General features: G+C 30.5%; 1 protein-coding gene and 1 pseudogene across 2 annotated transcripts; both read right to left on the bottom strand.

Moving 5' to 3' along the window:
• Positions 1-5,148: 5,148 nt before the first annotated feature.
• Positions 5,149-8,140, bottom strand: LOC100793932 (cytokinin hydroxylase-like; annotated as a pseudogene).
• Positions 8,141-11,971: 3,831 nt separating this feature from the next.
• LOC100784750 (DNA-directed RNA polymerase III subunit rpc3) lies at positions 11,972-21,712 on the bottom strand. 2 transcript variants are annotated; one of them, XM_026127604.2, is made up of 14 exons: positions 21,306-21,712; positions 21,085-21,238; positions 20,747-20,865; positions 20,582-20,663; positions 19,890-20,038; positions 19,173-19,329; positions 19,001-19,065; positions 18,034-18,145; positions 15,985-16,152; positions 15,861-15,898; positions 15,533-15,625; positions 13,343-13,426; positions 13,098-13,250; positions 11,972-12,195 (listed from the first exon to the last, which is right to left on the bottom strand). In XM_026127604.2, the coding sequence occupies exons 1-14, from the start codon at positions 21,372-21,374 to the stop codon at positions 12,055-12,057; spliced, it is 1,584 nt and encodes a 527-aa protein (XP_025983389.1). In that variant the 5' UTR covers positions 21,375-21,712; the 3' UTR covers positions 11,972-12,054. The 2 variants fall into 2 exon arrangements, with proteins under 2 accessions (XP_025983389.1, XP_003555382.1); XM_003555334.5 differs by having other exon boundaries at positions 16,012-16,152; positions 21,306-21,710.
• Between the last annotated feature and the right edge of the window lie 526 nt (positions 21,713-22,238).

Raw genomic sequence — 22,238 nt, 5'->3', positions numbered from 1 at the left:
TCACTTAAATCAACCATCTAACTAATACAATATAAAAATTTAATATTAAATGGTATTTTTTTAATAAACATTAAAAGGTAGCATTATATCTTTTATTAGAGAGAAATTTTGGGTTAATTAGTTCAGGTAACCATCTATTCTCGCCAATATAAATATTGTACATATAAATAAAATATAGCATTATCAATTTCTAAATCATAAAACCAAGACCTAAAAAAAATATAGCTATATAATATTAATTTGATTTTATTTAAAGATGAACATATGAATTAAATCAAATTGATTTAATTTAATTTAATTTTTAAAATCAAATTAATCTAAATAAATAGATTTACTGGTTAAATGTCAAACATGCTGCAAGATTATAGTATTAACTACAAAATTTTGTCTGATGTTTCGCTTTCAATTAACCACACAATGATGATCTTAATTTAACAAGGTTCATGCATGACTTCCTAACGGTCTATTGATTTAGAATTAAAAATTAATTATGTGCTTTCTTGACAAAAGTGGCTTATTTAAGGTAAAACCTCTAGGATAGTGTGACCCTAGCTTTTCTACCCATGTAATAGATTAGAAAATACTTTTCATGTTTTAAAGGTTTCGGATTTTTTTTATCATTTGATGACTTAAATGCGTGTCAAATTAAAAAACGTTTTCCTGAATGTCTTCTCTCACATATATCGTGAACGTAGCAGATGTGTGGATCACTTGGTATGATGGCTTCTTCACAATACATAAAAATACATATATTATATATCTATTTGCTTTGCTTTGTTAGGTAACGTTTGCCATGGTAGTCTTATAATTATATATATTGTATTTTGTGGAACAAGTTGGAGGATTAATTAAATTAAAATAGGCTAAAAATTGGATTTTTCACAAGAAGCAAGCATGATTACAAATTTTGGAAAAGTATAAGATTCAGGTGAAAGAAATAGAAGTTATTTAGTTATTTAATTTTGGAAAAGTATTTATATATACTAAAACACAAAAATGGATGGGTTTTTGGTCCAAAAATTTTGGTGTACAGGGCTAACATGATCAAACGGAACATAAGGTGAGAGTATCTTAACGCGTGTTTTGTTTATATTTTTATTTTTTGAAAATTATTTTCATTTTTAAAAGATTAGAATTCTAAAAACATGTTTGATTTGACTTCTTATTTTTTATTTTTAAGAAATAAAAATAATGAAAACGTATTTTAAAAAAAAATGTATTTTTAGATTTGCTTAAAATTACATTGTCATCTCATTTTCATTTTATCTAAAATAAAGTTTCTGATTTCAACTCAAAACACTGAAAATAAGATTTTATTATTTTCAATTTTTGGTTCAAAAAATATTTTCACTAAAAATATTTTTAAAAATCAAACTAAACATATTTTCATTACCATTTTCTATTTTCATAAAAATAAAAATAAAAAACAATTAAATCAAACATCCCCTTAATAATTCCCTATGCAAATCCACACTGAAGGCACGGCGATCATACGCCCTTTGTTACTTTCTGCAGAATATATGCCAAAAGTTAAAAGAACCATTGCATCTAGGGCGGGCCAAAATAACTGAATTGAACTAAAACTTTTAATAACTGAATTATTTAAATATAAACTGAACTTAAACTGTTTTAAAAAATCAATTTATAAGACTGAACTATTTCAGAAAATAGTTCAGTGCACTGTAGTGAACTGATAAAAGAAACTCATATTTTTAATAACGTCATACTGCATTGAACTGATGAAAGAAACACATATTCACCGGTAAAAGCAATGCAACGTGCATTTCACTCTATCACTTTTGTGAGTCAGAGTCACGTTACCAAAGTGGAAAGTGCGAATGTTTTTCAATCTCCATCAACTCTCATGTCTCGCTGGCAAGTGAAGAAAACCTAGGATTATTGCAGAGCACCATTTTAGTCTCTCTCAACTTTATGCATTTCATTCAATGATTATTGCAACCATTTCATTAATTAAAATAAAATATTGTATAAGTTATATATTAAAATAAATTTACATAATTTGTATAATTAAATAGTTTATATAAATAACTTGCATATTAATTTATGTAATTTTCTTGATTTTATATAATTGGAATACAATTATTTATTAAGTAATTTCTTATAGTTAAAACAAAAAATATTAACATGTAAATTTTCTTAAAAAATAAATATTAAAATTTTATTAGTTTATATAATTATAATAAAAATAATTTACATATGAAAATGAATTTATGTAAACCAATTTTAAAAAAAAATTGTATAAATTATATATAACATTTTATCTAAATAATTTACATAATAATTTATGAAATTCAATATATGTTGGAAAAATTAAAATATGTAAAATATTCAAAATAAATATGTAAAATGATATAAAATAAAATTAAAAATATTTATAAATTAAATAAATTTGTTTTAATTCATAAATTTTTGTAATTGGAAAAATTAATAACTCTTTTGACTTAATTATACGTAAAAAATATTATATTTAAAATTGACCAAGCAAAGCAAGTAAGATAATGATTTATTATCTTATCATTGTATAATTTATGAAGATTTTGGACAGTCAACTAATAATAATTTGACAATTGAGGTGTTTTTAAGGAGATATGAGGACCATTCAGTTATCTTGAAAAATATTCCGAATGATGGATTAATGACTTTTGTTTTAATTAAGAGATATTTTAGAAGACTTATTCTGTGAAGAATACTTATAAACTTGGGTTTGTTTATATGATTTCCTATTCTTATAAAATTAGATATTAGTTTTCTATTTCGTTAGGATTTACCTGCTGTATGGGGACAGTTTCTCTTAGCTAGGTTCAAAGAATTTTGGAGAGTTAAAGAAACATTTAGGCGAGGAAGGAGGACAATAACTCATTTCTCTGGTTTTTTATTATTAAAATTAACTTCTGTTTTTCTCTGTGCTTTCTATACAAATGATTTGCAACTAAATCTTCTTTTCTAGTTAAAGAATAATTAAAGTTTGGCTCTTCCTTAAGAATCGTGAAATTAATCTAATTATTTTTATTTTCTCTTATGCTTTAATATTTATATGATTTCTTAGTATATTTATCAATTATTGTATATTTATATACATATATAGTAGAATAATTAAGATCTATTCAATATGAAATACACAAATCTAAAATTAATTTTTACCAATATATATACATAAATCGTATTATGTATATATCTAACCAAAGATCATTTGTAACGCGAGTGTTTATATGAGTTAGATAAAGTTAAGCACTTAACAAGTTTGATATTAGTGTATATGATATGATAATGTGTTGCTTAAATAGCTTAAATGAGTAATTGTTGCTTAAATTAGTTTATCTTATTAATTTATAGCTAGCATTTAGTATTTTTTGACTTAAAATATAAATTAATTAAAATTATTTTGGTAAAAAAAATAACACAAACATTAATTTGAAGAGTCTTACAAAAAACCAAACAAATTTTCTTAAAAGAAAAAAAAAACTTAATATACATTGATAAGGTTTTTCCATTCCGTCTGAACAATCTCTTCAACAAATCCATGACAGGACGCCATGTGGAAGCTAAACTCGCTCCCATGAAGATGCCTTACTCCTCTCTTACATTTGGACACCTAGCTATGTATATACTAGAGTTGTTATGAAAATTCACTTGAAGCCTCATCAGCACAATTATTCAAATAGTTTCAGAATATTTTTTTATGGACCCAAATCGCACAATATTGCTTCTCCGTGCCTCATCTATAATATTGCAATGTATCGCTGGTATATATAAGTGAAGTGGGATACAATCACACCTTTTTCTGTAACTATGTTCCTCTTAGATATACAAAATATAGAATTTGTAGGAAATCAAGTTGGTAGAGGTCTTTGCTCTGTACACAATTGTGGTACCACTGGTACCTTTATATATAGCATGATATATATTTTTTGCTGATTAAAAAATCAGTCACACCTTTTTTGAGATCATACCTGCAGGTATATATCCTTTAAAGTAATAGCCTAGCTTTTTGCTTCTTCATAAATTCATTCAGACTTTCTGCTACAATGACAAAAAGGAACGGGGATACCCTTGTCTAAGTTCTTTGCCTGAAGGAAATTCCTTATTTGCGTTTACATTATTAATGAATTCACTAATAAGTAATAATTAATCTCCTTCACAAAGTAAAGAAGCCTATTTTCAACCTAGTGAAATCCAAATATTTATAGCTTATTGCATCATATTCCTTTTTAGAGTCTACTTTAAATACCACACACTCATTTATTTTCCTTTTAGCTTTCTTTCACGATTCATTAATAATTAACACCCCCATCCAACAGTTGTCTATGTCTATTATAAATAGCCGCAAATTGAATCTCTCATATAATATTATGCAAGAACCAAATCTCAACCTATTCGCAAGAATCACTTACAGCACCTTGTACATTTACTCTATAAGTTGAATTCGCCTATAATCTCCATATAGTCTTAGGGCTCGATATTTATAGAATGAGAATAATAAATGGCTGGTTTGATATTATGGTGAAATTCCACCAAGAATCTAGATAAATCACCTTTAATCTTTTCTAACGTCCATGTATTTATATGAACTTTCAAAGCAAGAAAATTAGCAATTTATATCGACGAATTATTTCTAACGTCCATGTACTTAATTAGAATTCTAAGAGCCAGATGTCATGGCGTCCAACAATGACCACTTTAGATACAATAATTACTGACAAGTATATTGCTAAACTTAAGACAGATTGAATCCAAGGAGCATAGGGAGTAACTAGTGATACAAATAATGTGCATTATAAATATAATTTCAATAGCAACCTTCACCATCACCACTTCATCACGGTTGTGACTACTTTGATGAGAATCATCATGAAGACCTATCCTTTAGGTTCTATTTATTATTATTATTATTATTTTATTTATAGTATATTGTAATATTGTTGGATGTTATAATATTATATATATATATATATATATATTAATAGTTTTTAATTTTTAATTTATTCTCATTTATTTTAATATAAGATAATATGGGTTGAGCGGGGAGGTGGAATACTCAATGTAGATCTTGCAAAGGCGACAATACTACATTTAATTAGTGACTAATTAGGTCTTGTAGTAAATTTTTCATAACAATATTTAGACACATGGATCAAATTAAAAAAAAAACAAAAACACGTTTAATAATCCAATTTAAAATAAAAATATAATTCAAAGACTTAATAAAAATTAATAAATAATTTAGAGAACTAATAATCAATTTAACCAATTAATTAATAATTACCTTAGCCTTTCTACAATTAATATGGCTTTGATAGTCATTCAAAATTTGTTTGTGTCTTTCCTACTGTGACAATCCCATACTACTAAACTTTAATTATATGAAGGACTGAACTATGAAAGAGTAAGTACATACAGGATCTTCCTTGTAAAATTGAGTTAACTTTTTTATATAACACACATATAAGCAAAAAGAATACAATGGACCATACTACTAGACTTCTACTATCTACAATTGAATAGTAGTTCCATGAAGACTGAACTATATATGAGACTCTACACATGTTTTTTTCGTAAAATTGAGTTGAATATTCTAAAGGGGCTGAACTATGAGAGGAAGTCCATGATTAGGCCTCAGGGAGAGCATGATAGATGGTGAATGATGGTAACCTGGGGAAAGCTTAAACCTAAACTTAGAGAGAAGCAGTGTCAACACAATCTTGTACTCCATAAAGGTCAAGTTCCTACCAACACACATTCTCCCTCCAAACCCAAAAGGCAAGTACCCCATCTTGTGGTTGCACCCACCATTCACATCATCCATGAACCTCTCTGGTCTGAACTCATTGGCATCCTTTCCCCATAATTCAGGATCGTGGTGCATCGCTACCACATCTATCCACATGTTGGTTCCATTAGGCACACTTATATCATCAACTTTAATGTCTTCCCTTGCTTGCCTTTGCACATTCGGTGCTGGTGGGTATAGTCTTAGGACTTCATTCATTACGCACTTCATCTGCAAATGCATCAAGACATTTTACATGTCAGATTTTAATGTAGCCAGGGACAGGCACAGGATCATAATAAATAGAATAAATAAATAAATGACTTAAATATATTTTTTATTTCTGATGATCATTTTTTTTTGTTTTCAATAAAAAAAATTACATTCTTATCGGTGATAAAATTAAATTTTTGTTTTTATCCCTAAAGTATTCTCCAAATCATCTTATTTCTTATTTAAAAGCACTATCTAAATATATTTAGAGATAAAAACAAATTTTAAATTTATCAGGATAAAAAAAATTGTTAAAGATAAAAACAAAATTCAAGCATTAATTTGTTGGTGAGCAAAAATATATTTAAACTTGAATAAATTAAACATAATATAAATACACACATCAACGTACCTTCTTTAAACCAGAGAGCAAGGTGATATTAAGCTTGTCGCCACCCACCACTTCTCTTATCTCATCTCTCAACTGGTTTTGCCAATCTTGATGCATGGCTAGAAGCAACAAGGTCCATGTGATGGCAAGTGCTGTGGTTTCATGGCCTCCGAAGAAGAAGGTCTTGCATTCATCAACCACTTCTCGAGATGTTAATGTCTTTCCTGACCGGCCATCAACCTGATGGTTTCCTTGAAGCAACAAACCTAACAAATCTTGTTGAGAATTTTTCTTCGGTGAATTCTTCCGAGATTCAATGATGGACAACAAGAGCTCATCGATTTCTTTCCCAAGTTTCTTGGCCTCCAAGGTTTTCTTGACATTGAAATACTTGCCAAAGGGAACACCCACATACCGATTACTCTTAAAGAGAGTCATTTGCAAGGCTCGTAATTTAGCAATGGCATCTCTAGCATTGTCGTCTTTCATGCCAAAGCTTGTTCTTGCTATGATCTCTCCAGCTGTTGCTATAATCTCCTTCTCCACATCCAATTCGGGGTTGCCGGTGTTTATTTGGGTAGCCCATCTTTCAATCATTTGATTCGTAGATTCAACCATCATGTTTGCCATGGCCTATATCACATAGCACCAAGAAAATCCAAAACTAATTATGAAATTGTATGCCAAATTATGATCCATCTTCATGTTCGTCTGAGATTTTCTGAGGTACCAAATTAAATGCAACTTAATTAAGAGAGAGGGAACTAATACGCTTCTAAATTAATGGGATTGAGAATGCGGGGAGCAACAAATGTGCCTGTGACGAACCCCAATCGTTGCCCTCAACCATAACCAAACCACTCCCAAACATAGGGTCTCTGTCAGTTCTAAACACACTTGGTTTTCCCCAACTCTTGGCCATCACCACCGTTGACATTTTCTTCAAGAACTCTGGCTCTGCAACGTACAAAAATGGCTCCGTCCCCAACCAGTATACGAAAACCTTACCTACATAAACAAAAAATCAAAATGCATCTTTAACATGAACTAGCTCCATGCATATTATATATATATATATATATATCTTCAGTTCTTCATTAATAATTACCAATTAAGTTATTATGTTATGTTTCATATTCATGGATATGTATAGTAGAAAAAACTAATCTCTCACGACATGACAAACTAAGTTAGAATTTTACCGTTAGGATTAATATTTGACAGTCTTTCAAACATGATTGTCGAGAGAAAAAAATGCATATATATATATATATATATATATATATATATATATATATATATATATATATATATATATATATATATATATATATATATATATATATATATCTTCCATGAGACCAAATGAGTTGTGTTTTGTTCAATAATATGAGTAATAGGAGACTTATTACCATGTGATTTCTGCCAGCTGGAAAAGTAGGGGAAAACATTAGAGTGTATATCGTGTGAGAGATTTGAGGATACAACTGAAGATTGAATGCTATTCTTTCTTTTCATCTCTCCAATATTTCCAAGTGGAAAACTTGGGGTTGGACCTCCCAACCCAAATTTCTTAAGCTTCTTAAGTTTTTGGTTAGGGAAAACCCACCAATACAATGTTAGTATCGAGAACAACAAGAGGCAAAGTGCTGCTGAGAAGGCAACAAGAACCCCACATAGCCCTAGAAAAAACTCCATCTATCTGATCTCTTTGAGTCAGTGTATCTATGATCTATCTTATGCTTCTTAGTTATGGTTGTGTTGTGTCTATGTCGGGTATTTTTATAAGAAAGTGTTGAATATATAGGAGAATGCGTGGCTTTTGACTATGAAAACAACATAATATTATTTTTATCCTCTGATAATCCTCGGTTGACCTTTTGACTCACGTTATGTTTGAATATTGTCTCTTTTTTGGTCCAACTTTTCTTTCTGCTTCAATATGTTTTGGGCGGTTTTTGTTTCGTTTAAAAATCCACGCAGCTTAACTTTGTGGGTAAGTGAAAAATTGCAGCTGAGGATGAAACATAAAAAGAAAGTGAGAAAAAATCTCTGTCGCAATCCGCCATGGTTGTAGTCAACGCGATACGTAAGAGAAACAAAACAAAAATCCACCGTCACCGTGTTTGTTTGCCTTAAAAAGGAACAAAACCTACTACGTCCTTTGTGAATCCGCGGCTTAATTAATTATTCAGTCACGAGTTTTTTGTCACTACTACAAGAGATACATGAGGTCCAAAAATAATGGCAACTTTTAATTAAGATATTTCTTTATTTTAAAAGTAAATAAATTATATCATTTTGTAATTATATAAAAGAATTATATTATCATTATATATGTTATTTATTTTTTAATTATATATATATATATATATTAATGTAATTTTTAAATCTTAAAAGATTTTAGAAAAGAATAACTTGATTAATATGAAATTATATATACTCCAAGCTGGCTAGAAAGTAAATCCCAATCCTTTTGAATCTAAACTCAAATTTATTCACTTATATTATTTTCTTTTATTAAGAGAATGTAACATTATATAAGTTATTGTAAATCTTTATAATATTCATTTTTGATTAATTTCTATGAATAAAAAATATGATTTAAGATAATCACTTATATTATTTTATTTTATTAAGATGTTGTGAATATTAATTTTAAAATTCATTTAATGATTTACAATGTACATTATATGGTTTGTCACAGTGTAAATATTATAAGGACTTTACAATAATCATAATATTTTAAATCCTTAACAATAGCAGCAGATATTTAATTAGTTTTCCTTGTAAATAATCATGTTTGTTTATTTTCTTAGTGTAACATAAATATTTTTTAATTTATCGATAATTTACACAATTTGCTTTAATTGTTTTAAACTAAAATAAATATTACAAGAGTCTTGTGAAGTTATAACTTCATCATTAATTCAGAAGAACCATTTTAGACAACGAGGGATGCTTTTAAACTATCATAGAAAGATCAAATACTATACGTATAAAATAATAAAGGTGAGTGGTTTGAATTAATAGTTAAAGTTTTACCAAAATATGATTATGAAGTTAAATAGTAAAGATACCTGAAGTTAAATATAGTTAAAGTTTTACTAAAATAGCTGATGAGAGAAGCGGACCTTATGCACCCCATAATCCACTGTCTCCACTTAAAGTTACTGCTTACCAGTTTTATTCTTTAAAGCATATATATCCCTTTGGTGTTGAAATCTATCTCTCTTAATTTGTCTATGAAGTAAAATATTCCTTTTTTCTCTACCAAAGTTGTCAAATTAGGTTTATGTTCGTAAGCTTTTGTTTAAAGCATTTTATGATTTGGGCTAATTCAATACTTGCATGGAATTAGTTATATACTATATATAAATAATACCTCTCGTGGCCTTGGCGCATGTGGGTGTTTCTTCAGGTATACAACCATGCATAACTATGAGTAAAATGAGAAAGAGTATCAGATGCAAACTCTTCCCGCATTACAAATACATACATGCATATAAAGAATATGAGAATTTAAAGACGCTTGCATACTGGAATACACCGAACAACTTAGTGTATGTTTAGATAAAACTTAAATTAGTAAAAGCAACACAAAGACTTATGTTTTCAGAACTGAGTTTTTATGTAAAATTTTAATATGCAAATATGTTTTTGAGGGTAATTAAATATGTCACGAAACTAAATTCATCTCTACACTAAGTTTGGGTGCCCTAAACGAAAAATAAAGCATGCCCTTAATTAAATTGACTGTGTGAAATGGCTGACTATCCAATCATGTCCCTTCGTAAAGAATCACGTTTAGCATCAAATTAACTGCCCAAAAGTGGATTAAACTGATGAATCAGTGAACGACGACGAATTGTTGTAAAATCCTGGACCCACAACAACCCACTCAATCATATACATGCACATCACAAGAAAAATATATACCATATGCTAAAGAGCATTGTGTCTACTATTATCATTAGCATATATAAAAATAATTTTGTTAGTAGGAGCCGGAGAAAGAAGGAGAATGGGGGAAAGTGCAAAAGGATACACGGAAAGAGATGGATGAAATAATTTAAAACATGTTAGGCAATTTGTTGGGAAAAGCGAGGATAATTAAATTCAACAATGGTAATTTTAACTTATAAAAAATCTTACTTTTTATTTTTTATTTATACAAGTGTTTTTGAGAAATTTGTTCAAGAAAATCTCTAGGATTGCATATATCGAGAATATTGAAGGGATAAAAATTAATTAAAATAGTAATATATATTAATTATTTTTGGTTACGTAAATTAATGTCAGTGTTTTGTAGCCAGTCACCTATTTAATATCCCCCTAGCCGGCGGGGCTAGAAACGTTTTCAACGGGAATTATAATCAGTCCCCAATACAAAACATTATAAACGTGCCTAATTTGATTCTTCATATGTTATTTTTATTTTTTAACAAATAAAATAATTTTAATTACTTTACAGCTCAATTTTTCTATTTGTTTTTATATTGTTTTTTCTTCATATGATCTTTCTTTATATTTTCTTATGTAATCTTTCTTTATATGTTAAGATTGAAAATTTATAATATACTACATAATACATTTAATTCAAAGCTAAAATTAATATGCTTAGTTTAATTAAAAGAAAAACAACATAGTAGAAAAGTCTCTATCTCTATCAATGAAAATGGGTTCCCTGCAATGACTTTATTATTGTATGAGATATCAGTCATTCAATAAATTTTATTAATATAATATATTTCTATAATAAAGTGGAGGATTTAAAAAAAAAACACGGTAAATCAAGACAACCGTGTCCATTTTTTTTCTATTAGAAAGTATTCACTTCGATGTAGGCCTTTCTTGTGGTCCCTGATGATATTTAAGTTATATTCATGCAAGCACGTTTCGGTGGTTTACCCACGCGATGGTATTTAGCATCCAAAAGATGATCAAATAAAGGATGAGTTTATTTAAATTTTAAAAAATAACTTTAAAATAAATACTTTTTATATAAGTACTTTTTAAAGAAACATATAAAACAAACACACTAAAAAAATAAAAAAAATACTTATTTTATTAAAATAAGTATTTATTTCAATAAATAAATTTAAATATACTAACCCAAAATACATCGCAAGCCAAAATATTGCAAGTACCGCCCTAGGGCAATGAAAGTTGTTGCAGCCCGGAACCTCCAGAATATATATCATTAACGGCCAGAAATCAGAAGAATGTCATAATACATGCACTGTTGATAGGTAACCGACATTGATTTTTTTTTTCTCTCTAAAACATGCACTAAGCTTGTTAATTTTGAAAACAAATTACACTAATTTAGTATTTAAAAAAAAGCCTACGGGTGTATATATATATTTTTTATTTTAGAATGTAAAAGAATCTAGCAAAACACATTTTATGGGCACGGTGATAATGATAGGTAACGGACATGGCGTAGATCCATCGAATATAAAGAACCTTTCAACATTTAAAATACCACTTCAAATTACATTATGCTCAGTTCAAAGTTGCATGCCAATTAGATCGAATTCCTTGTATTTGAAAAAATAATGAACACTGGCATGACATTCGTAATACCTTTTTCGATTATTAAAATATAAATAGGTCATTCCTTTAATGAAAAAAATAACAAATGTCCCAAAATTTATATTCAAAAGTCATGGAAAAGCATCAGAGCATCATCGAGTTTCAGCAATGATGATCCCATGAGTAACCGGACATTTAGTAGCCGTTTGTATTTCTTCTGCAGTGGCCCTGGCTCCCTAAGCTTGTCTTTAGGAACCTTTAAAAGCTGAAACAATAGGAACAACCTTTTAGTACGAACCCATCGACAGATAATGAAACTCAAGGCAGGAAATGTAATTAATATATTGAAATAAATGCGAAGCACCGTTTGCTGTACAACATGCCATTACCACCAAATACCAACCACGATAAACATTTTTGTTTCCAAGGATCAGACCAAGTGAAACAATGGGGGAACTCAATCCTCCCAGCTGAAACTGTCATTATGCCAAAAGTCCATGGCAACAGCTCAAATAGAAGTATTATAGCACCTAGGACTGCTTCCTGACAAACTTTCCTTTTCTAATAGTTGGTAGACTCCCATAAGTTGTAGATTAGACTGGAATATTGGATAATTGAGAAATATATATATATATATATATATATATATATATATATATATATATATATAGTGCAAACATTACAGTCATTTGGATGTAAAAAAATTAGAAAGACATTCTTAGTAGTTGCAAGCTCTGATGTATGTGTACTTTAAAATAGATGGCAAATCCATATGCATGTTTACATATCAGAACTAGGCTGGTTTATCTACAACCGTTTTAATGTTTTTTCTTCTTCCAGATAATAGAATCATTAATAAGGCATTTTATTAATTCAGCTACAATTATGTTTTTTCAATATTTTTTGCAAGACATTAACACCAACAAAAATACAATGATGGCAAATCAATATGAATATCAGCTATATTAAAAAAAATAATAAAGAAATACAAGACTTCTTAGAAGAAGCCCATTGAAGATGGGGAACCACAACCACATCCTTCCTTCTCGCCCGTCACATCGAGATTTGCACAATAACTAACACATGCTTTAGATATTATAAGCTAATCTTATATACATAATTTTATTTAACGGAGGTCAATTTATAAACAATTTTAGAGTTACTAACCTCTTCATCCTTTTCCTGCTCAAAAGCCATTCTTAGGCTCAAATTTAAGGCAGCATGGTACATCTCGTCCAGTACATATTCCCAAAGCAGAGGCTTATTCACTTTCCACATCAAAATAGTTATTTGCTTGGCTCCCGCCGTTGCACCTACTTTCTGTAAGGACGATTAAGTTGTGGGAAGATTAAATATCAAGACACAAATATCAACTGATTCTAAAGTGTGTAAATATTGAAGAGATTGGTCACCTCCATATACAAGTAGTTGTCCTTCCATAGCTTGTATAGCAGCTTTGAAGCTTCTTTTTTCTCAACCAGAGTAGATGCTGCTATCTACAAATTAAAGAAAAGCACTAACTGGTCATAATCATTGGCATATAATATCACCTTAGCAATCTCCTTCATTGGATTTTGGCACATGTGAAGCATCAAGAGGACTGTAAACGTAGATGAAGTTACATCCTAATCTAACAGCCTTTTGTATGAGATTATTGGTTATTTGAATGTCTTTTTTTTACTCAAAAATATCATACAGGAACTGGTCCACATCTAGCTGCAATGTTAACATAGGAGGTTTGATCCTTTACTCACTCATGTTGCATTAATACGGGTACAGTATTCGTATCCACTACAAGTACGAGGAGAATACACCAATTTTAAGAAAAAAGGTATGGGTACACTAATATAATTTTTAAATAATACAAATGAAAAGTACAAAAAATTTATAGGTTGTTGTAGAAACATTTATAATAAAAGGAATTAACAAACTCACATCTCACAAGCAAGGATGAATGGATTTAATTAAATAGGAAAAAAAACATAGGTAGATTGAAAAAAGACAAAAAAATCCATATATTTATTTGAGAAACTGTCATTCTTTTTGAAGGGTAAAAAAAGATCCAGCTAATAGGTAAGGCGTACCTAGCTATTACTCGAGTCACATACAATTTTCAAATTAATTTTGATGAGCACTCAAGTGTACTCAATGGGTACCAGTACCAAGTACACACCAAGTAATGTTACGCTTGACAAAATAAAGTGCTAATAACCAATAAGTCATTGATCTAAGTGGTATTGGACTCGGTTCCCTTAAGCAAGGTCTTGGGTTTAAGTCTTGTGGATGGAAAAAATGTGATTGAAAAGGGAGACCCCACTAAAGGTGACCAATTAGGTTTTCCAGCAAAAATTAGTCATCAACAAAGTTGGTGGATACTCTACACTAATATCATGGTAACCAAAAATAAAAAATGAAGTTTCAATACTTTAGAATCCTCAACCAAGATACCTTTTCCCTTCTCCTAGATTCCTAACCAAATGTTTGTCTTAGAAAGTGGATTTTGGACTTAACCCTACAAAGAAAGTGGGTTATGGACCTAACTCAACTCTACAAAATGACTTGTAAGGTAAGGGTTGTCCTCCCACTTATATACACTATTTTAACCATATCACTAGTCGATGTGGGACTAAACCACCACCCTCATGGTTGCACTTTAGGTAACCCCCAAAGAGACCGCAACTAAAGAAGTTAAGGGGTGTCTGCAATTAAGGCAATTTTTCCAACAGTTAGCACCTCTAGTGTTAACAAGAACAACAAACAATAAATACTTGACAAGGCAAACAAAGAAGTAACAGTATAATAAGACAGTAAGTGAAAATTTATCATAATACAGCATTTATGCTTCATCAAGACGGACAACCAGTTTGATAACTCAATTCAGTGCTGAAAATAAAATATTTGCCGTCAAAATGATTTAGATGGTGGTTAATACCCAACTACAAATATATTTGAGAGGGAAACAGCTCAAGATCAAAGGTCACTGAAAGTTTCTAGCAGTAACTCACGCTATATATATCCTATCTAATAGGACAAGCATGAGTTTGGTCTCTTTGGTGTCTCCAAAAAACAAATTGTATCCTAAATACAAGACATTTATAACTAATAAGTTGTTTTCTAAAACTATTTATTCTTTATTTTTAAATTAAAAAAAAAAAGATAGAACAACACTTATTGCATTTTAGTATGCTAGTCATTTATTATTATATGATAATGCATTCCTTTTATACAGTCTCATTATTTTATTAAATGCCAATAGTACCATTTAATAAACATTGAGGACTTCAAATTTTTTTGGCAATAGAAATAAAAGTCTTTGTAAAAATTACACATTTGCTGCTTAAATTTTCAAAAATGAAAATACATCACTAAATCTTCACTGCCAAAACTTTCACTTATATCAAACATACACTAAATGTCGTTACTCTAATAGTTCAAACTTCAAAACCCACATGGGGTTACTGCAGTGTACAATAATTCTAAAGCATCAAGTTAATTGGACTAAAATCTCAGACTGCCCACATTGATGAAAGAAGATTTATAGAATCCACTCTGTATATTAGCAAAATTATTCTCTGTCAACTTCATTGGCAAGAGTAAATCACCTGATCTGTGTCGTGAAAACAACAATCCTTTGCCAGTAGCCTGAACATTCTGTAGGCATCCCTTCCATACCTTTTCAACACAATTGACTCAACCTGCAACATAGAACAAAAAGTCAGACAGATCTACATGAGCAACATGAGGAGAGATCAACTTACTCTAAGAGTAACTCTTTTAAAGTTACTTCTCATCTTCATCCTCATCATTCATTTTCTTGAAATCTAATGGTTAGAGTAAGTTGATCCCTCTCTCTCTCTCTCTCTCTCTCTCTCTCTATATATATATATATATATATATATATAATTGCAAAGAACATAAAGATATAAAAACCTCTTCATTTCGAGCCGGTTCAATAATTTTCTTCAAATCTGAAAAGGGAAGAGTTCTTCAACATTAACAAGTAACAAAATAAAATGATAGATGTTTTATATCAAAAGAACAAGAAATAGTCTACCATGAGGAAAATAGGTATCAATTTTACCAATACAATATGATTCCTCTAAAATCATGCTCGGTGAACAACCCAACTGGACAAGGGAAGCTCTAATACGATCTATGGTCATTGTTCGCCCTGTATCAGTCTTCATCACCTCTGTGATAATTGTATCCAGTGACAAGGGAACTGAAACATAGGAAAATATAGTATAAGTCAAGAGAGAACTATGAGATACTAGTGGTGCTGTGGAGGTCTTTTTTTTATGATGAAAGAAAGAAGAAATTCATTACAACAGAAAAAATTACAAGAGAAGAAGAGGATAAAGAATCCTTCTTAACAAAAGAACAAAACAGAGAACAACCAGAGAGACAGAACCAAAACACACACATCTATATATATATATATAGCCACATTACTTCCACCAAAATCCGAGGAAGATGATCAACATGAATTAGTTGATAGACAAGTCACACCAAACAACAATAACCTTATCACACTAGGTGAGGTTGGCTACATAGATTGAGTTCGATTAAAAGCCAAATTCCTAATGGTATTTCAGCATGAGAATAACTAAAGCTGTTTTTCCACATCCCCTCTCAATATGGTGAATAGGCACCAACAAGTTGTTAGTCCAAATGGTACTGGATTACGTCCCCTAAACCAAGGTCTCAATTCAAGCCTTGTAGATGAAAAAAACATGGTTGGGAGGGAAGAGCCCACCAGTTTTTTTTGCCACATAAAGTAGGGGAAAATGTTGCATTTAATATTCTTTTACCTTTTCTAAAAATTAAATGACTTTCTAAAACAAAAACAAAAACAATGTTAGGCAAAAAGAACATAGTAAAAAGTTCAAATTGTTAAGTTGAGTTTATTTTTTAATTAGTATAAAAAGCTTTTTTTTTCTACAATTTATTTATTTATTTTCACTCATCCAAACAAGCGTAGTGGTAGAGAAATTTCTCTCCTTCTTTCCCCTTCTTATTCTATCCATCCAAAAAAACATATCTTTTCCAGCCACAATAAAAGATGATCAAACAAAGCACATCGACTTTGACACACACTTAATCAAAGAAAAATTGGAAAGTAAATTAATTTATACACTATGTGCCTAAACAAGTCAGCTTGCAGATATGATATAAACATTCCAACATTTTAGAATATTGTACGAGTTAGGAATGGAGAATACCTATTCACCATATTTTTTTTTTATTACCATGTTATTTGTATGAAATATCCATTGGTTTTGCCAAGGACTAATCTCTGTTAGGGAACCTAGTGGGTTCTCCCCTCCTAACCACATTTTTTCCATCCAGAAGGCTTGAAATGGAACCATGTTTTAGGGGACAAGGTCCAGTACCACTCAGACCAACAATTTGTCGGTGCCTATTCACCATATTGAGGGGGAATGTGGAAAAATACCTTTAGTTATTTTTTGAAAAAAATTATCGTATTGTATCCCTAGAAATAGTCCATTTTACTTGTTACTTTAATAGGAAATCCCACAAATCTGACATGGAACTCTAGTTTCTTTCCATTTTTGTTAAGGTTGTCGGTGTATATATTAACCCATGTGTATATCATCTTAATTATAAATAATATTCCATATTCTAAAATCTCTAAGGGAGCATTTGGTACAAGAACAATTTTTTCATGCTCAAAAATCATCATTCCTGGGAATCATGATTCGTAGGAATGACTAAATTTGTTTGGTTGGTCATATATATTATCATATAAGTTTCCTGGGAGTAAAAGAGTAACATAGTATTTTTACTACAAAATTTATTTATTTACCACATTAAATGATTTAATAAGAGTAACATGATATTTTTACCGCAATAAACCTTATTTTTTAACTAGGGAAAGTTAGATTCTCACCTTTGCCCATAGGAATATTTTCGTGAAAAACATAGCAAAAAAATTTCCATGGGGAATGTTATTTTTTAAAAAACAAACCAAACATGGGAGATAAACTTTCCCAACTTAAAATTCCCAAGAAACTAAAAATTTCCCTTGTATAAAATGTCCCATAAGAGTTTCCAAATTCATAAAGCAAGGAATCTGGTTCACCTGAATTATCCATTTTCACTTTTTTCTCTACACTTCCTGTTGCCTCCAATACTGCACTTAAGACAGTAGCAGTTCCATCATCATGCTGAGTTCTTACATTCTCAATCAATACCTATAGAATATTTAAGTGTAAGCTTCTGATAATAATATCCAGACAAAAGACCAAAAAAATCATCTCAATCAATTAAACACTAGCCCAAGAAAATTTTACAATCTTGTACTAATACGATTAAAAAGAAAACTGATGAGCATGGAAACAATAGTACAAAATCCCTGTTGCCACATTTATCACACAAGCAACAGGAAATATGGTAGCATCGACAAAGAAAAATAAGTAAATGCCAAACTGCTTTACAGGAAGCACTATATAATGATCCAGTCATCCGGCGATGCAAATATAGCCGCCACCCAAAACCGTGAGTTTCTTACTTTAGCTGATTCCATAAAACATTTTAAATTTGTGGGTTAGTAGAGTATAGAAGGTATTAAGGTAACATGTGAATCAGATAGATGCTAGCGTATGTCAAAGATGGCCATTGAACGTAGCTCAAAAAAAATTTGTCAACTTAAATTGACCTAGCCCAATGTTAACGTACAGTTTCAATCAACAAGTAATGTGTGTGATTTCATGCTTGGTTTATTCAGATTGACATCTATCATTACTAGTATTTGTTTGACAACTTTTAGACAGAACTATTGCCCTTTGAAAGACAAGGGGATTTCTAATATAGCTTTCATCATTTATATAACCCTAGTATATATATCTTCTCTGCACAAAAAATAATTGTAATTTTTATTCAAAACATCAAACTATCACAGGCTACGTAGTATGTTTTTACGACTCTGAAGTTCAATTCCCTTTCTCAGTAAGTTAAATAAAAAAGAATTTCTAACAAAAACAAGGAAAAAAAGTAGACTGGGTAGCAATAGCTCAATGTTCAGATAAGAAATTTATTATAAAATGCACCTTATGCCTAAGATGACGTATAAACTCCTCAAAATTTGCACGCCAAAGAATTTGCTCCTCTTTTGCTGCACCAAATTGTGTATCCAAGTTCAAAAAATTATACTTGCATGAAAAAATTGTTAACTGAGAACTACTAAGTTGATCTGATTAATGAGGTGAGAATAGTCTTTACCAACATCTTCTTCAACACTAATCATTGGAACATCGTCTGAATTTGTTTCTCTGTCAACATTAGATCCCATATTTGCAGTGAGTGAAAATCTGATTACATCCCCAGGCACTGCTGCATCTACAACGCGTTGTTCTAATGTCTCTGGTGCTTCAAATATCTACAAGGCATATATTATCAAATATCAATAAGAAAGTGCTGAGAAAACTCATATCCAGGTCACAAGACATTGAATGCTCATCAATTATCCACTTTCAAGCACTTATTTGAATGTAAGCATTCTAAACAGGAAGCCATAAATGAAGGGTCATCGGCGTATACAAAATTCAATAAGGAACTAGTAAATTGATGACAAAATTGGATAATTAGCAGGGACAATGTCTTGCTCTTAAGTCAAAAGAAAAATAAGTAAAAGACTAAGGTAAGCTCAATTTAAATAATAATAATAATAATAATAGTAATAGTAATGATGAAGAAATATAATAAGTTGAAGTGAAAAAATTACAAAGAGAAGAAGGACAAGAAATCCTTCTAAACAAAAGAACAAAACAAGAAAAAGAGATAATCAAAGAAACAAATCTTCAAGTCCTCAACATAGCTGTTAGTGAAACCCCATGTGCTTTACACTAAATAGACACCAAATGCCTCTTACCCCAAATCATTATTCAAAGATAACCCAACTACCTAAAGAAATTTGACCTGAATGAACAATTAATTTACCTTGGCAGACTTAGCACCCCGCTTCTTAGTAGTAGTTTCCTTAAATGAGGTAGAAACAACTGGCTCAGGGGCAGGGCAACGTTCAACAAATCGAGCCGTCAAAAGTTTACAGAGTGTCTCTCGTACAACTTTTGTAGGCACAGCATTTTCTGAAAGTACATGATTTGAGATAGAATAATTTGAAAGGATTCATGATTTTGAGACATATAGTTTAGCTCAACCATCTTTTAAATATAGTACTTTCCACATATTATTGAGAGCCAAGTATATGTTTGATTAAATTAAATATACTGTTCAATAGGTCCAGTAATATATCTCCCTGTAACGTAATTTAGATAGACTCTTAAAATTCTTTGTCAGTATCATTACCTCCAATTGCAAACCAACTAAACCCTTTCCTTATGTTAAGTTGTGAATGATGTACCATTCCTATAACTCAACCCGAAGAGAACCACACTCCTAGTACATGTACCTTGACCCACTCCAAAGATACTCTTTGTTTTCATAGTTTCAAAAGTCATCTACAGTTCACTCATCTGATTCACCAAAAGGATTATGATTAAACCACATATGATTTAGTCAGTAGGTTACACAACTCTTAATTTGTGTAAAACATACCTTTTTTAAGAATTAAATCAATTAATATAAGCAAAACCGTGCTCAACCTATTACATGCATCACAAAACACTTGCCTTTTCCTTGGCTTTCTCTGTCAACCATTTGTTTGAGGGTAAGCCTACCATCACGAAGCAATCCGACAAGCAGCTTCACACACTGCAAAACAAGTGGAAAATAGTTTCAGCATTTCAAGCCACAGTCAAAAAGCTTCAAAGAAACATAATAAGGATCAAGCTGACTTCTTCATCAAGCTTCCGCGACACAATGTCCAAGAATTTGGGAAACCTCAGCCGATGGATTATGTTATCAAACAACACCAAGTACTGAGTTCTAACTCTCAGTCTGTCTGCATCATCATCTGCATTTATATTTATTCAGAACATCATCATCGTGTCACTTTACCAAGTAATGGAGCAGTATTTCATTGCATTACATTACATGAATTTATGAAATCAAGACACGGCATCAAAACCACTAAAGTTAGGAATTCGTTTTTTTATTAATTTTATTTTACTGCAACATGTTTGTTGCATGTAGATAACAATAATAGAGAAAATAATAGGGCTATGTATGTTACCATCATCTTGAGGAGCAGAAACAAATGCTTGGGCACAATTGTGTTGAACTAAGACAAGTAGGGAGTTTCTGACTTGGTCCTTAGTAAAGTCAGTGTAGCGAACCAACTGATCCAAAGTGAGGGGTCCATGGCTAAATAGCTTTTCGCATACTTTCTGCACAAAAATTCAACGTTAATGAATTGAATGCCAATAAAATCCGTGAAGATTAAGAGTTACATACAGCAACGATCTTGCCGAAGTGCTTGGTGATCAGGTGGACGCCGAATTTGATGCCGTGCTCTGTAACCATTTTCTTCTAACAGAAAAAAAAACGGCGAAGAAGCGAGAGTGATGGGAAGAAGAAAGGCGCGGGAAGAAGAAGGGGCTTAGGGATTGTATGACGGTGTCTACGGTGCACAAGCCAAACTCCTTTCGCACCGTCAGAAGAAATTTTTCAACCGTTAGATTTTCAAAAATATGAATCGATGGCTGATATATTTTATCATTTTCTTCCTCCATTAGATAATCGTCTTTCCCGATTTGCCCTTGACACCCTCTTTGCAGTACAGCGAAAGATCCTGTGGACTTACGAAAGGGGTGAGTGGAGATGCGAAGGCCTTGGTCCGGCAGAATAGAGAGGTGACGGCGGTGATAGTCGCCACTATTTACGTTTAATTTTAGCATTGGGACTCAAATAATCATATTAAAAAAACATTAAAATATTCTTTTAATTTCTATAGTTTATTGTTCCTAATTTTTGGTCTCTAAACAAGTTTAAAAGTGATTTTTTAATATGTTTAGATTTTAATTCTATTTTAGTCCCTATAATTTAAAAGTGATTTTTTTATCCTTATAATTTATATTTTAATTCTCTTTTAGTCGTTATAATTTGAAAGTGATTTTTTTAGTCTATATATACTTTATATTTCAATCTTCTTTTATTGCTTATCATCAAAATATGAAAAATATTATTAATTACAATTAACTACAAGAATTCTGACACGTAATCCATAACTAATTTATTGTAAAATAATTTGTAATAAAAAAGTTAATAATTTATAATTAATTTGTAACTAATTATTTTTATATATTTTTTTAATAAAGACTAAAAAGTAATTAAAATATAAATTATAGAGATTAAAAATCACTTTTAAACTATAAAAATTAAAAGATA

The sequence above is a fragment of the Glycine max genome, chromosome 20, assembly GCF_000004515.6.
Source record: "Glycine max cultivar Williams 82 chromosome 20, Glycine_max_v4.0, whole genome shotgun sequence".
Taxonomy (NCBI): Eukaryota; Viridiplantae; Streptophyta; class Magnoliopsida; order Fabales; family Fabaceae; genus Glycine; species Glycine max.
Note: the sequence above shows the minus strand (reverse complement) of the source record. Positions and strands in the feature narration are given on the sequence as shown.